General features: G+C 39.1%; 1 protein-coding gene across 1 annotated transcript; it reads right to left on the bottom strand.

Annotated features, from left to right (window-relative positions):
• Positions 1–701: 701 nt before the first annotated feature.
• On the bottom strand, positions 702–1,601 carry LOC309354705 (vomeronasal type-2 receptor 26-like; the record flags this gene model as incomplete). Its single annotated transcript, XM_081884970.1, has 1 exon — positions 702–1,601. One exon carries the CDS (start codon positions 1,599–1,601, stop codon positions 702–704), a length of 900 nt encoding a protein of 299 aa, XP_081741096.1.
• Positions 1,602–17,527: the final 15,926 nt, after the last annotated feature.

The raw sequence follows: 17,527 nt of genomic DNA, 5'->3' as shown, positions 1-17,527 counted from the left end.
TAAGGCCTGAATATTAAGATAGCCTTCCTTTGTGACAACTGGAAAGCCAATGTGACGTAGTGGTTAAAGTGTTGAACTAAGGCCTGGGAGCCCATGGTTCAAATCTCCACTCAGCCATGAAACTCACTGGCTGACCTTGGACCAGTCACTGCCTCTCAGTCTCACAGAGTTCCTGTGGGAATGAAATGGGGGAGCGGGGACTATGAACGCCACCTTGAGCTCCTTGGAGACAAATATGAGATGAATTGTTACTTTGAAACATACATGTAAATATTCAAAACCAATATATTCAATAGAATAACCAGAAATCAATAGTTATAATATAGTTAAATATTTATTTTGAGCATATGGAATTATACTACTGTCTGCACTATAACATCAGCTGCACGTTTCTGAAAAGTCAACTCCTTTATTTTATTTCTATTGAACCTCTCAACCTCTTCCTAAATCAGAAGGACAGTGGAATTTTGTTCAGGCAGGTTCCTATTTCCTATGTATATGTCATTCATACCTTATGGTGGACTTTTCTCCCACCAGCTCTAAGAAAAAACTCTAAAATAAAATACAATCATTTCACCAAAAAATATGAAACCAAAATGCTTGAAATTATTTCATTCCTTCAAATGGTTTATTTCATTTCCATCTTTTGTACCTATGTAGAGTATCAATAACATAATTGAAACCACAAATTCTCCTGTTAATTAATTTTTTCTTTGTATTAGATGCTCCCTGGTGTTCAGCTTGGGCCTCAACACGATAATGTAGCATTTTGGGGAAAATATACAGCCCAGTATCCCAGCACTGGAAGCCAAGATGGAGAAGATCTCTACAGCCACCATGTATTTTCCTCTGGTGCTCAGGTAAGTTGGAATAAAGAAGAGCCAAACACTACAAAAGACCAACATGCTGAAGGTGATGAACTTGGCTTCATTAAAAGTGTCTGGTAACTTCCGGGCTAAGAAGGCAACAGTGAAACTGATAACGGCCAGGAAGCCCAAATAGCCCAAGACACAGTAGAACATGGTGACTGATCCTTCATTACATAGTAGTATAATTTGCTCAGTCATTGAGTGCATGTCCAAATCTGGGAATGGGGGAGAGGTTGCCAGCCAGAGAAAGCAGATCCATACTTGAACAATGGAGCAGGAAAGGACAATGGAATAAGCCAGTCTCTTTCCCATCCAATTCCTCATCCTGGATCCTGGTTTAGTTGCCATGAATGCTAAAACAACAGAGATGGTTTTGGCCAAGATGCTAGAGAGGGCCACACAGAAGATGATGCCAAAAGTGGTTTGTCGAAGAAGGCAGGTCACCTTATTAGGTTTTCCAATGAACAACAAAGAACAGAGGAAACACAAGAGGAGGGAGGTGAGGAGAATGTAGGTGAGGCTTCTGTTGTTGGCTTTGACTATGGCAGTGTCCCGGTGTTTAATGAAGATGCCCAGCACCAGAACTGTGACCAGAGAGAAGAAAAGTTCAGATACAATTAAAGCTATGCCCAAAGTGTCTTCAAAAGCTAGGAAGTTTGGAGTCTTAGGAGTACATTCATCCTTCCCTTTGTTTGGATATTGATCTTCCGGGCAACTGGCACAAGTTTCCATCTCTGAAAAGGCAAATAATGAATGAGAATTTGAAATCAACCAATATTGTTCCTAATTGTTGCCTTATTACATTTCCACCCAAACTAATATATTCACTAAAAAGGTAAAGGTAAAGGACCCCTGACCTTGAAGTCCAGTCACAAATGACTCTGGGGTTGCGGCGCTCATCTTGCTTTCCTGGCCGAGGGAGCCAGCATTTGTCCACAGACAGTTTTTCTGGGTCATGTGGCCAGCATGACTAAGCCGCTTCTGGCGAAACTAGAGCAGTGCACAGAAATGCTGTTTACCTCCCCACCGGAGCAGTACCTATTTATCTACTTGCACTGGCGTGCTTTCGAACTGATTAATAGAAACTATCAATTAAAAGTATTTCTATGCTAAAATTAAGAATAATGCATAACACCACAATTTAAGAAACCCCACAAAGCTGATTATAACCAATTTGCAAAAGCACTTCTCAGATTTTACTTCAGTAATAGTTTGGTATATCATAACATAGCATATGCTACCCTTCACATCTGATACCATCCCATCTGGACACGGAGCACAATCATAGCAGCAAAACTTCTTCCCTTCCTTCTTTTTCTTCCTGTAACCAGGATGGCAGATATCATTACAAACTGAAAGGGGTGGCACCTATTCAAAGACACAGGAATAGTTGAATGTTAATATTTAGTAAAAAAATAATCACACAAAAACCAGATTATCTGTTAGCAATGTTGAAAAGAGGGTGGTTTTTTGTTTTGTTTTTTGAAGGGGCAGCTTTTTGGTCATAAGAGCATCCTATCAGGTAGGGGTGCCAACTTGAATAAAATATTGTGGGGGCCCTGGTAAGCACTACCTTGCACAATCAATCACATGATGCAGTCCACGCACACTATTTGAATGGGAATGCCCTTCGACTTTGGGGTTGGCTAGGAGTTGGGGGCGGCCCTAGGAGTTGGCTGCTATGCTATCAGGCAATGCTGTCTTTTGATGGCTTACAAACATATAACAAATAAAAAAATTAAATAACATAATACCATACAAAACACAAAGTGCAACCAATGAATCACAATTACAATATTATCATTGCCCTTGTTGTTGAAATACTAGCAGCGTCTTTGAATTTATTTTAATTAACAGCCAGCTGTAACCCAGGGGTCTTCAAACCATTATGCAGGCCAGCAGTGAAAGTTCAAGTGGATGTCTCAAGGGAGAAAGTTCCATAATTTAGGAGTCACCGCTAAAAAAATATCATTTCCTTAGTGGATATATGGATGTAACTAATTTTAAGGGTCTACAGGACCCACAGTGCTGATCTGAAAGGGTGTGAATGTTCACATGGGTGAAACCAGTCCTTCAAATGTGGCTTGTCTCAAATGTTCACCCTCCACATAGTAAACCTTTAAAAAGCAATTTCTGTAAGCTGCCCACACAATATGATATTCAAAATAAATTCAAATACAAAGGTGCATTATACTAAGGAATTATTTTGATTTCTCCACATCTATTGCCCACCCATTTTGTAGAATGCCCATGAATGTGGAACATATGGGAGACAATGGGGTTATTTTCCCACCTGAGTCAAGTCTTTGTGCCATTCAATTTTGTCCTCTTTGATAGTGAATTCTTTGCCAAGGGGAGCCTGAGGATTCAAGCTCCCCACTTTCATCCTAAAATATGATCTATTTGGGAAAGTCACCAAGTATGTAATATCAAATCCAACAGCTAATTCTCCATGTTCACTAAATTTAATTTCATCCCCAACGCTGTTATTGAATGATATCCCCTGAAGGAATGAGTACAGCTAGAAGGAAAGAGAAAGAAGTCTAAAATATGTTGTCGTGCTCTCATTAAAATGGTTGTAATGGCTTTATGAGATAGATTTTACTTCTTTTCTTCAGTCAAAGAACATTTGCAATTCACAATGCAGGTATCTGGCCTTCAGTGGCAGAGATTCCATGGGAACTTGTGAATCAGTGAAAATTCAACAATTGAAATTGCTGCAAATAGAACATCAAAAATGTCCTCTATGGGAGGAATAAGGTTATAATCATTATGGTTTGATGAGATCAGCCTCTGGCAAGGAAGAGAGAAATTTGAGAAGATGAGCAAGAAAAGAACTTTGTGCTCATGATCTCTAAAGATTTGGTGGTCAATCACATAATAGATAAGACGTTTCTCACCACTGTTCTTTATGATATGATAATTGAATTTTGTCATTGAGGAAGCATTACCTGCCATGGTTCCATGGTCTGAGAAAACCATCTACCTCCATCCTCCATTCTTCTGTGGCTGGCTCTAGCTGAGTACATGGTAAGTAAGGCATGTGCCAAAGCATAGACAGCATTATAGATATTGTAGCTGTGGCCAGTCATGCTCATTTCAAAAAAAGGTGCAGGAAGATTAGCTAATGTCTCCTCTCCGGTACACGTATTATAAAAAAAGGTAGACTTAGTGGAGGTTGAAATCGAACAACTAAATACATTTTCCCATAAATCCTTAATGAAACCATCTTCTGTTGTCCAAGTAGGATTTACAGTCTTAATAAATTCTTGAAAGTCTTGAATCTCTTTCGAGTGAATTGTGAAGGAGATAGCGCCATGAAACATTTGTATATCATTGTCAATAATCTTTTGAAGAGAATATAGTGTGAAATCAATTTGGGCTGTTGTTATCCATACTTTTACTGTGAAGAACCTCTTATTATATTGAGGAAACATCAAATGAATTAGCTTGGCTGCCAATATAAACTTTCCAAGCCATTTAATAGATGCACTTTCTCCATATATAACAACTGCATTGGCATTGCTCTGCATAAAAATTGGCAATGTATTATGTTTGTTTTTTATCGTTTCATGTATGTTACTGGAAACCTGCTCATGTTTTTGAACTCTTTCTGTGACTGCTGAACAGATTCCATTTTTGGAAAGCATTGACTCCAATGTCTGCAAGAAATATTCTCCATCTTCATCATCTTCCACGATAAGCCCAACCCATTTCCATTTGAAGTGCAGTAGTAACTTGATAATTCCCTCATACTGAAGGGCTTCACTGGGAACCATACGGTAAAAGGAAGGGAACGTTTTTTTTATTATTCACATGTGATTCAAGTGAACCATATGAAATCTGAGTGGATGGAGAGAAATCCAGACATTTTAGAGTGGAAAGAGGAGTTCAGAATCATTCTACTTATTTGTTGCCCTTTTCTTATAGTATAATCCTATAAATTCCCAACATGTCGTTTTTAGAAGAATCACCATCCTTTGAAAAACACACACACTCACAGTCTTGGTCAAGTTGTGCTCTAGATATTTACTCTTTTCACATTTGGAGCAGTTCTCCATTACAAGTACTAAATACACAGTCTTTGCAACCACGGTGCCTGAACAAGCAGAGGGAAGGCAGCAGGGCTCTCACCTTCTGCACCTGAGAAGACTGTGGGGACTGCCAGAAGTTTGTAGATAGTGATGATGACGAAGAGATTTTGTTTAATATTCCTTTTACTGACAATGTGAAACTAAAAGGGATAACTGTGATGGGAGAGGATGACAACACACACCCATAGTAAATGAGAATCTTTAAGAACATTCCTCACATGTCTTTTGGTGATACTGCTAAAGAACCATATCAGTCTTTGCAACCATGCCCCTCATTAACATCTTTGGATACCACATTATACCCTCCCAAGCAATTCCACATGTTTCAGATGCTTTTCATTTACCCCTATGGAACCACATCATTCTTATGAATCATCAAAGCTCTGCTGGAAAGAGGAAGCGAGTGAATTAGGCAATGGGGCACTTTAGGGGAAATCCCCACTGCCCACAATCTACGATCCTACCTGTGGAATCTTGTAAAGACCTAAGATGTCTGCCATGGATGTGGAAGTATCAGAACTCAGGCCTCCGATGATTCCTATTACATTTTTCTGAATGCCACATCTGTAGTTTGGTATAAAGTGATATGATTTAAAGAGCAGGTCCAGGGTAGTCCGATAAGTCATCCTTGAATCAGAGTAGCTGTCATAGATGTGGAACCCAAGAGTGATATTTGGCAACATCTTGGGATTTTCGTTGATCTCATCAACAGCAAACACCAAGGCCAGGATGTGCTGGTAGAACTTGGTCACCACACTGCAAATAAAGTGACGTGCTATTTCAGGAGTGTACAAAAATATTCTATCACAGTTTTCATCTACTCATGATCTAAGCAATTCAACTGCTTGACTATAGGGATTGGGTACAAGATGCAAAGCTCATCTTTAGCTTAGTCTGTTGGATAGAAAGACGTGTCTTGGATAGAAAGACCTTTTGCTGAAATATGTTTTTTGTACATCACAAGCATAGGCATGTTTGCATTAGTTTGCAGTCCAAATCAGAGCTATACTCCCTTGAAATGTATAGACAGAATTGACATCCATAAAGGATTTGTGTGGGTGGGACGTGACTTGTTGATTTTGACTTTCTTCATCCCCAATATTTTCTCCATTTTGTTCTTTATCACTCTACAGTTTTAACCAAAACACAATCTCAATTATAGGAGTGTGCTACAGATTTTTGAACTTAGCCTCTTTCTAAGTGTTCCTGAACCTGGAAAGACTTCATCTGGTGAAAGATGGCATTCAAATGCATCAGTGGAAGTTGAACTTAATACTGAAGCAATGTTGGATATAGTCACACTGACACAGAGTTTAGGTAGGAAAGATCCTCATTCTGAGGAACTAAGGTGGAGAAAGCAACTAGCCAGGCTTTCTCTTGCATCTCAGGAGGAGACACATGCAAGATGTCAAGCCAAGCATGAAGAAGAAGGACATCAGCAACTCTAAGCATATAAATCTAGCACCCAAAGGAAATTCAGCACAAGTTACAGGACAGTCTAGGAAGCTTCTAGATTCCTCTCTGTATCTACTCTTTCCCATGCAGACATATCAACCTTCAGTGCAGGTTGATTTATATCCCAACACTTTCAACATCATCTATTCTTCATGCTCCATAAAATCTCTGTGAATCTTTAGCATCTAGCATTTTGAAACCTAGGGATAAAATGAACATAAAAGGAACAGGAGAAAAAAATATACTATGTCCATCAAGCTCAGTATTATCTGACTAGTGGCAACTCTCGGCATGCAAATGTATATCTGAATGTGAGCATATGTAGATGCAATACAAAGCTACACCATGCACAGGAAAGACTCTGTGTATAATAATAAGATTAATAATAGTAGTAGTAGTAGTAGTAATGGAACACAAAAGCTTACTCTTTCCACATGCCCAGTTGCCAATTTACTTACCTTCTAAGTTTACAGATGTTTGAGTATTTGATTTTATTACCAATAGTTAATGTCCACCCACCCACCTATCTGTCCCTTCATATTTCCTTAAACATTCTGTTTAAATTTCCTCAAAGCAATTTTCAGACAATTTTACAAAGAGAAATAATCACTAGATGTAAATGTAGGTTCCTTTTCCTTACTATGGAATGTTAATGAAGTCCTGAGAAGGATGCTTGTTGAACAAAATTTCGTTGAAAACATAACGGATATGAGATACCATCTCACCGATAAGGAGATCGCCTGGCTGATACCACTCATGTGGAATATGTACAGGATTATTTATGTTGCACCCAACAGTGTGCGCTTCATGCAACATGTTTAAGAGCAGCAAAAACAGAAACAACACAAACATCCTGATTGCCACCTCCCTTCCACACATTTCAACCCTCTATTTCTCAGTTTACAACATCAACTAGTTGGCCATTTCTAAACAGAATGCTGTAATAGATGTTGGGCTTTTGACCTGGTCCATCAGGGCTGTTCTTACATCATGAACATGTTATTAACATCAGCCTGATTTGAATAAGATGACTTGGGTGGCATCTGACTTTGCCAACACATTCTCAAAGGGCTATCCTTCCATCTTATCCATAACAGCGTTTCATAAGGAAGCCCTGAATGCTAATTTGGAAATACTGATGTGAAGTTTGACCTATCTTGAGGAAAGATAGAAACAGATCAAGATGACAGAGCTCTACCTCTCTCTTGTCCCTAATCTTATCTCTCTGTGAAGCACTGGTACTTGTAATAATTTCAGAAGGGCTTGTTGTTTTTCTGTGGCCTTCTAGGAATCCATCAGAGCTTTGCCCAGATGAATTGATTATGGTGATTTTGATAATTACAAGAGGGACAATCACTTCTGCAGTGTTTCTTTATTCACGGCAAATAATCCATTACTAAACTAGTGAAGTAAACATTCTTGTCCAAGCATAGAACCCCAGAGCCCATACTTCTGAAATCTAGACCAATCCTTTATGGGATATCCGCTGCTAAAATATCCCAGATAAGTGGACAACCAACATCTGTCTAAGAAATATCTAAGAAAGGCGGTATTTGGGGCAGTCTGTTACATCTTCAGACACCCCTATTCCTCTGTCTGAATTAAAATCAATCAAACACCCAGTGTTCTGCACTAGTCATTCAACCTGGGGGCGGGGGGAATGAGGGGAATATTCATGTGCATGATAGTAAGGGTGTAGGATGAAAATACTTAACATTTTATTGTGTTAGGCTTACAGAAAATAATAGAAATATTTTAAAGTCAGGTGTTGTTGTTTTTAAGCAAGCAAAATAAACATCAACCAATTCTTAGATTGTAAAACATACAAATAACTTATCTATGTGTTCTTTTGCTGAGGCAAGTCCTACTCTTAGCTCTTTCCTGAGGAAGATGAGGGTGAATCATTTAGATAAATTAACTGTTAATTGTAAAGGGGACTCAGAGATCTAACTTACACAATCCATATGTGACTATCCTCTATTTTATCTGTCCTTGTTACAAATATTTCTATTATATTAGGTTGTACATTTAGTGTCTGTTAATGTTTTGGATGATAACACGGCCATTGGTTGGCACATTAAAAGTTTGATTGCTTGATTGAACTTAAGAACCCTCTGCTTACTTATATAGTTGCCACATAACTGAGATATTTCAGGAAACCCACAGTCAGTGATCATCCATGGCCAATATAAGGAGCTGATATCATGCAGGAGACATGCATTCGATATTGTGGGCCAATTCTATGGAACTTTTTCCTAGCTGAGATCAGACAGCCCCACTCCCTCTTGAAAAAGCAGAGTCCAGTGATAAACCTTTTAATTTCAATAAGCATTTAAGGCAACTTTTCTGATTAGTATTAACTGTTTTTATCTTTATTGTGTCCTCTTCAACTTTTCTATAAATCACTGAGAGACCATACAGTTAAGTGGCATAGATATTGTGTAAATAAAATACACAAATAATCCTACCCTCTAAAATGGATGGGAAGGGTTGCTCTGAGTTGGTTTTTTATTGCCTTCAAATATTTATGTAAAAATCCAACACCCATGTCAGCCCTATAGAATAAGAAGAAATCAATAGTCAAATCTTTATTCCATGCATAAGAAATGATTCCTGAGCATCCACTGTAACATCAACATTAACTATCTGAAAAACTCCATCTACCATCTTTACTTAAATGCTTTAGGTCTACCTCCATCAATCAGCGTCTCACTCATTTAGAAGGGTAGTAGGGTTATTAGGTTCCTATTTCTTCCTTAAATTTAAATATCCTTTGTTGAACTTTACTCATGTGAACTTTTTTCTCATAGGCTCTACAGGCTATAAATCAACCCTAACCCTAAGCAACAACATAACTGAAATAGTTTAATACTCCCAATTCATTTATACTTCTTTTATGATCCTATATAGATAATAAAAATATTGTTGAAAATACAAACTCATCAATTTATTTACTACTTTCTTCGTATTAGCTGTTCCCTGTTGTTGAGCTCAGGCTTCACCAAAATTATGTAACATTTTGGGGAAAAGATGCAACCCAGTAAACCAGAACTGGAAGCCAAGATGGAGAAAATCTCCACTGCCACCATGTATTTTCCTCTGGTGCTTAAGTAAGTTGGAACAAAGGACAGCCAAACACTGCAAAATACCAGCATGCTGAAGGTGATAAACTTGGCTTCATTGAAACTGTCAGGCAATTTTCTGGCTAGGAAGGCCACAATGAAGCTGACAATGGCCAGGAAGCCCATGTAGCCCAGCACAGAATAGAACATGGTGATGGATCCTTCATTGCATAACAGTATAATTTGTTCAGTCATTGAGTGCATGTCCAAATCTGGGAATGGGGGAGAGGTTGCCAGCCAGAGAATGCAGTTCCCTACTTGAACAATGGAGCAGGAAAGGACAATGGAATAAGTCAGTCTCTTTCCCATCCAATTCCTTATCTTGGATCCTGGTTTGGTAGCCATAAATGCCAAAATGACAGAAATGGTTTTGGCCAAGATGCTAGAGAGGGCCACACAGAAGATGGTGCCAAAACTTGTTTGTCGGAGAAGGCAAGTTGCCTCATTAGGCATTCCGATGAACAGCAAAGAGCAGAGGAAACACAACAGGAGGGAGATGAGGAGAATGTAGGTTAGACTTCTGTTGTTGGCCTTGACTATGGCAGTGTCCCGGTGCTTAATGAAGATGCCGAGCACCAGAGCTGTGACCAAAGACAATAGAAGTGCAGAGGAAGTTGAAACAATAGCCAAAGTGTCATCAAAGGCTAGGAAATTTGAGATCTTAGGGATGCAGTGATTGTGGTCCTTGTTTGAATGCTTATCTTCAGGGCAATGGATACAAGTTTCTGAAAAAGGTTGCAATGTATGGCAATTTAAAACCAAGGATTATTCTAGTGATTCATTTTCACCCAGTCTTACAAACACAGCAGAAATATGATGCATACAAATTCTTTCATTTACACTTCATTTTAAAAGCAAAGATATGAAAATAACTGCCTATCTGCTTAATAAAGCATGTCCTGTTTCCCCATCATATCACAGCAGGTGGCAGAACTATTTGATCAGTTCAGCCTATGTAGAGGGAATGAAAAGAAGGATCAGCCAGGCGCTGTACAAAACAGGAGTAGATGGTGATGAATAAAGTGGCTTACAAGCATGCCCCTTTCATCCTGATCTTTCTTTCATTGTTAGCTCAGTACCTGCCTACCCAGGCCACAGTATGAGCTGGTCTGATGACTTTTTATTGAGAGGGTAAGTTGTATCACTCCAATATTTGCTTGACAGCTTGAGAGTTTTTTCCTACCTGATTCGTACCAACTGGGAGCCAAGGATTGCTACTGCAAGTTCCTTTAAATAGTTTTGAAAGAAGTTCCATTCATTGGAATGGTATAATAATAATAATAATAATAATAATAATAATAATAATAATAATAATAATAATAATTTATTTATACCCCTGCCCACCTGGCTGGGTTTCCCCAGCCACTCTGGGCAGCTTCCAAGTGAATATTAAAAACAATACAGCATCAGACATTAAAAACTTCCCTAAACAGGGCCACCTTCAGTTGTCTTTTAAAAGTAAAATAGTTGTTTATTGCCTTGACATCTGCAGGGAGGGTGTTCCACAGGGCAGGCGCCACTACCAAGAAGGCCCTATTCCTGGTTCCCTGTAACCTCACTTCTCGCAGTGAGGGAACCGCCAGAAGGCCCTTGGCGCTGGACCTCAGTGTTCGGGCTGGATGATGGGGGTGGACACTCCTTCAGGTATACAGGACCGAGGCCGTTTAGGGCTTTAAAGGTCAGCACCAACACTTTGAATTGTGCTCAGCCATTGTGCATGGCCATCCTTTCTAAAGATGCATCTGAAGATGATATATGCACATGTGAAATGCTATGCTTTAAAATATTTTAACAGAACAGGTCCTTCTCTTCTTATTTGAAAACATCCATTCTTTCATTGGAATGATCTTAGATCTTGATGCTAAAATGTATTGCCCATATTTCTAAAGATAGGCTCTTCATTCATGTTATATATAAATGTGAAATAATTCTTAGTTTTAACACACATCTCTCTCTCTCTCTCTCTCTCTCTCTCTCTCACACACACACACACACACAATTAATGACTTGGGAAAGAGCTACTTGGAGTTTACTGCGATAAAGTGTGCCATTTGGAATATCTTAGCTTGTCTTGCCTTACCCTTGTCATTTGAGAACATCCCATCTGGACATGGAGCACAATCATAGCAGCAAAATTTCTTCCCCTCCTTCTTTTTCTTCATATGACCAGGAGGACAGTAAGCATTACACACCGAAAGGGGTGGCACCTTTGCAAAGATATGAGAGAAGCATAAGAACATAAGAGCCCTGCAGGATCAGACCAGAGGCCCAGCTCGTCCAGCATGCTGTCCTCACATTGACCAGATGCAGATAGGAAGCCTGTAAACAGAAACTGACTACACACTCTCTCAACTTGTGAATTCTATGACTAACTGGGACACAGTCATTCAGGTTATCTAGACATTTTACCTCCTTGTCATGGCTGGGTACATGAATGTTCCAATCTATGTGAGAATAATGGAAGTCACCCATTACCACAGTTTCCTTTTTTATGCGTTCTGGATTTTGTTCTCCGTCTCAAGTTCACCATAGGCATTTTGCTCAGGGGGAAGATACTAGTATTAAATCACTCTTAGGTCTTTGTATTATCACCCACAACAATTCTATAAGTACACTGCTATTTTGGGGATTTGCTCCTGGAAACTTTGTCCTCTTTGACATACAAAGTGACATCACCTCTAGAATGCCCTTAGTCCCTCAGTCCAGTTTCTCTCTATTCCACCAGGTTTAAATTATGCCCATTATACCCATGCTCTCATCTAAGACAAAATAATACAGCTTACTCATCTTGCCTTACAGGCTTCTAGCATTACCGGGTGGGTGGGTGGGTGTGAGTGGGTGTGGAATAGTATAGAAAAATATGTAGGGATTTCATCCTATAGCACCCTAGTAAATTAGAAGGCTAGTGATACAAAATATAAGTCAGGCTTCCTCAGCCTCGGCCCTCCAGATGTTTTTGGCCTATAACTCCCATGATCCCTAGCTAGCAGGACCAGTGGTCAGGGATGATGGGAATTGTAGTCTCAAAACATCTGGAGGGCCGAGATTGAGGAAGCCTGATAAATGGTTCATAAGTGAAGAAGTGGCACATCCTGTGAGAGGAATAATTTCTGTACTGAGCATCACAGAAACTCAAAAAGGTTAGAAGGTCCTTATTTAGTCCATCCAAAGGCAGAACTAGCTTAGGATTTCAAACAAATGCCACTAACTAGAGACCCAGAGGTTTCCGAAGAAAGCTATGGCAAGCAACATCATCTGTTTTCTGACAACCACTGCTCCTTCTTAGTTTGAGATACCTTCACTGGATGGTACAGTTTTTATTTTTCTTCCATTATTTATTTATATACTTCTGATAAGCAAAAATGCCTTCTTTTTGTTGTCATAGCTTTTTTATTTCTATAACTTTTGGTATGCCTGAAAGGACCATGCTCTCAAGGTGATTTACAGCAATTTAAGTTTCAATATCATGTACAATGAAAGCTCAGCCAACACAATAGTGAACAGCCAACTCTAATTTGTACAATAAGTACAAATTTATATAATGGGGGGGGGGGCTCACACAACCAATAACCTGCAGCCTAAAAATGATATTTTAAAAACAGAATGAATTTCAATAAAATAATCTTAATAAAATATCAGTGGGAACAGATGGATATATATATATATAACCTTCTTAAAGGCTGGTATTGACACAGGCTTGAAACCGTGTGCTTGAAACCACCTCTGTTTAGTACTTGCTACTCTGAATTTAAGGGATGCGGGTGGCACTGTGGGTTAAACCACAGAACCTAGGACTTGCCGTTCAGAAGGTCGGTGGTTCGAATCCCCGCGATGGGGTGAGCTCCCGTTGCTCAGTCCCAGCTCCTGCGCACCTAGCAGTTCGAAAGCACGTCAAAGTGCAAGTAGATAAATAGGTACCGCTCCAGCAGGAAGGTAAATGGTGTTTTCGTGCACTGCTCTGGTTCACCAGAAGCGGCTGAGTCATGCTGGCCACATGACCCGGAAGCTGTATGCCGCCTCCCTCGGCCCATAAAGCAAGATGAGCGCCGCAACCCCAGAGTCAGCCACGACTGGACCTAATGGTCAGGGGTCCCTTTACCTTTACTTTACTCTGAATTTAATGGCAGGACTAAGACAAAGTCACAGCTATGGCCATACATTTGAATGGAATGGTATTCCAGTGAATTTCAAATTAAATAATGTATTATGTGAAGGAATGTTCTTTTTGTTTTCTTTACACCTCTTGCCCTTCTGTTTCATTGAGTGACTAATAATGTTGGCATTTGGAAGACTGTACAGCTATTTCCCACCTGAGCCAGGTCTCTAATCCATTTGATTCTGTCCTCATTGATGGTGAGCTCTTTTCCAGAAGGAGCCTGTGGATCCAGACTTCCCACTTTGACCCTAGCATAGGATTGATTTGGGAACGTGACCAAGTTTCTAATATCAAAACCAGATGCCAGTTCTCCATGTTCATTTAATGTAATTTCATCTCCAGCACTGTTGTTGAATGAGACCCTCTGAAGAAATGCATGGAGCTAGAAGGAAAACGGGAAAATAAAAAGTTCTATATAGACTTATTCCCAATAAGACTAATGGAAGGTGTCCAACTTTTGGAAGCAGATGGAAGATGAGAGTGGCAAATTATGGCACAGTGTAAATTCAACAACTGAAGGCTGCCTCGTTAATTTTAACCTTTTAAATGCCTGCTGCTAGTGTAAGCAAAGTTACAGGGAACCAGGCAGAGGGCCTTCTCAGTTGTGGCACCCACCCTGTGGAACGCCCTCCTATCAGGAAATAAACAACTATCTGACTTTTAGAAGACATCTGAAGGCAGCCCTGTTTAGGGAAGTTCTTAATGACTGATGTTTTAATGTATTTTTAATATTTTGTTGGAAGCTGTCCAGAGTGGCTGGGGAAACCCAGCCAGATGGGTGGGGTATAAATTATTATTATTATTATTATTAATAATAATAATAATAATAATAATAATAATAATAATAATAAATAAATTAATATCTGTGACCATTAATGTTGATTTAATGCCGCTCCTCCACATTCAGCTGCAGGGTGACCTTGGGCCAGTCACACTTCTTTGAAGTCTCTCAGCCCCACTCACCTCACAGAGTGTTTGTTGTGGGGGAGGAAGGGAAAGGAGAATGTTAGCCGCTTTGAGACTCCTTAAAGGGAGTGAAAGGCGGGATATCAAATCCAAACTCTTCTTCTTCTTCTTCATGTTACAAAATACTCCCCTTTCCGATAAATAGAATTACTTAAATTTTATTATTGTTCTAAAGGGGCTAAATTCCAGAACTTGCGCATGGTTACGTGTGACACTGCAGGATTACATGGAAGCAGGAAAAAATACCTGCCAGGCTTCCACATTCTGAGGAGACAGCCTGCTCTTGTACTCCATTGTCCTATGGTTGACGCTAGCTGAGTACATGCTATGTAAAGCATGTGCTAGAGCGTAGACAGCATTATAGATACTGTAGCTGTGACCGGTCATGCTCATTTCAAAATAAGGTGATGGAATGTTCTCGAGAGCCTCCTCTCCATCACACATTTCATCAATGCCTGGTGACACACTGCTGTTTGAAAGCGTACAACTGAATGCCTGTTCCCAGAAATCTTTGATAAAACCATCTCCATCTTCCCAGGAAGGATTTACGGCCGAAAGAAATTCTTGAAAGTTCTGCAGCTCTTTAGAATGAATAGCAAAGGAGATAGCACCATGGAAAATTTGTATATCAGTGCGAAATCGTTTTTGAAATATGTTTAATGTGAAATCAATTTGGGCTGTCGTAATCCATACTTTTGCTGTAGAGACCTCTTTGTATTGAGGAAATATCATCTGAACCATCCTAGCTATCCTCAGAGCTACTCCTAACCACATAATAGCTGCTCTTTCTCCATATATAACAACTGCATTGGCTTTGCTCTTCAGGAAAGGGGGTAATACAACCCTTGTTTCAGATGCCATATCAATGACGCTGCCAGAGGAGTGCAGGTTGTATTGAACTCTTTCAGCATATGCTGAACATATCTGATTCTTGGAAAACATTAGCTCCATGGCCTTCAAGAATCGTTCTCCACTTTCATTATCTGGAGTGATGAGCCCAACCCATTTCCATCTGAAATGTAGCAATAACTGGACAATTCCTTGATACTGAAGGGCTTCATTGGGGACCATGCGATAAAAAGAAGGGAGCTTGAGTTGATAATTCACTTCTGGTTCAAATGAACCATATGAAATCTGAAAAGGAAAAGCTGATTAATATTCTACGGAATTTTAAAGGAGTTTGTTGGAAGGGGGTTAATGTTACTGCTTTGTTTTTATTCTATTTTGTACTTTTATCCTGTATTTTTATCCTATGAACTGCCCTGAGATCCTTGAAGAGTGACATCATCATCATCATCATCATCATCATCATCATTATTATTATTATTATCCACACATACTCTGTCTTGGTATAACTTTCCTTTCAATATTTGCCGCATTAACTTACATAAATTCTTATCATTACATGATTTTTAGAATCTCCCCCCCCAAAAAAACCCCTTTTGAATACCCAAATTATATCTCATGCAGTCAAGTCCATTTTATACCAAATTCCTAATGCGAAGAGATTTATGGCAGGGATAAAAAGACATTGCCATGGAGCTCATGCTCAGATCCTACCTGTGGAATCTTGTAAAGACCTAAGATGTCTGCCATGCATGAGGAGATATCAGAGCTCAATCCCCCAATGACTCCTATTGCATTTTCCTGAGTGTCACATTTGTAGTTGGGGACAAATTGATGTGATTTGAAGAGCAGGTCCAGAGTACTACGGTAGGCCATTTTTTGATTGGAGTAACTGTCATAGATGTGGAATCCGAGAGTGACATTGGGTAAGATCTTGGGATTCTCATTGACCTCATCAACAGCAAACACCAGGGCCAGGATGTGCTGGTAAAACTTTGTCACCACACTGCAAATCATTTGTCACTGGTACACAAAATCATTTTAGCACAATATCCACCCACTTTAAATATGATAGTTTCAACTGCCTGACTATGAGGATAAGGCACAAACAAACAAATTAATAATTAGCTGGTGATTTTCTTATTGGAAAACGGAAAAATCTATTCTGGTTACTATTGCCTGAATTGTGTGTTTAGACTTTTGCTTCATATAATTATGTATATTAGGAATAAGAAGTGTATTCAAGCCAAATCAGATTTGTTAATATCTCACATAGATTATTATTAAGTGTCTTTGAAACCAATACTTCATGACTAACTTGCATTCATTATTATTGTAACTCCTGATTAATATATGGAATAAAGAACATATATGAGATAAAGAACCTACGGTATTCAAAAACAGGCTATGGGGGAATGCTAGTATATATATATTTATGTGGGGCAGTAATAATTTATGGCAATCAATTAAGAAAATATAAATGTCTAAGGAGGAGTTCAGAGACGAGTAAAAGCATGCTGTTTCTGTTGAAAATTCCAGACTATGTGAAGGATTTAGAAGAAAATTGAGAAGAAAGTATTCAAAATTTGCAAATATAGTACTTGGTGGATGACTGCTGATGCAGATTTTAATATTCAGAATAATTATGGTTCAATATTTTGATAACTTCTTTTCAGGTGCAGAAAATTGTGTGAGTAGCACAAAGGATCTTTATAAATAACAATTTTTGGCTGGCATCTAAAGGCAACAAGGTGTTAGGAGCAGGTGGGTCTTCATAGGGCAGGCATTCCAGAGATTTGGTGTCCCTACTTGAAAAGGTTTATCGAAAAATATTGGAGGAAAAAATCCCAGAGAGTAAAAGCATGAAGTTGATTGTGAATCTGTTGAAAACAAGTGAGTAAGCCATTGAAGAAGTCAGGGTGGCCAATGAAAAGGCTGTGAAACAACAGCTACAAGAAGATAAATAATATTTGTTGATTTTTACATTTATTTGTATAATGAGGGCCTCAGCAAATATAA

Source organism: Podarcis melisellensis (genome assembly GCF_964234715.1).
Source record: "Podarcis melisellensis genome assembly, chromosome: 13".
Taxonomy (NCBI): Eukaryota; Metazoa; Chordata; class Lepidosauria; order Squamata; family Lacertidae; genus Podarcis; species Podarcis melisellensis.
This window is presented reverse-complemented; position numbering and strand designations above follow the sequence as displayed.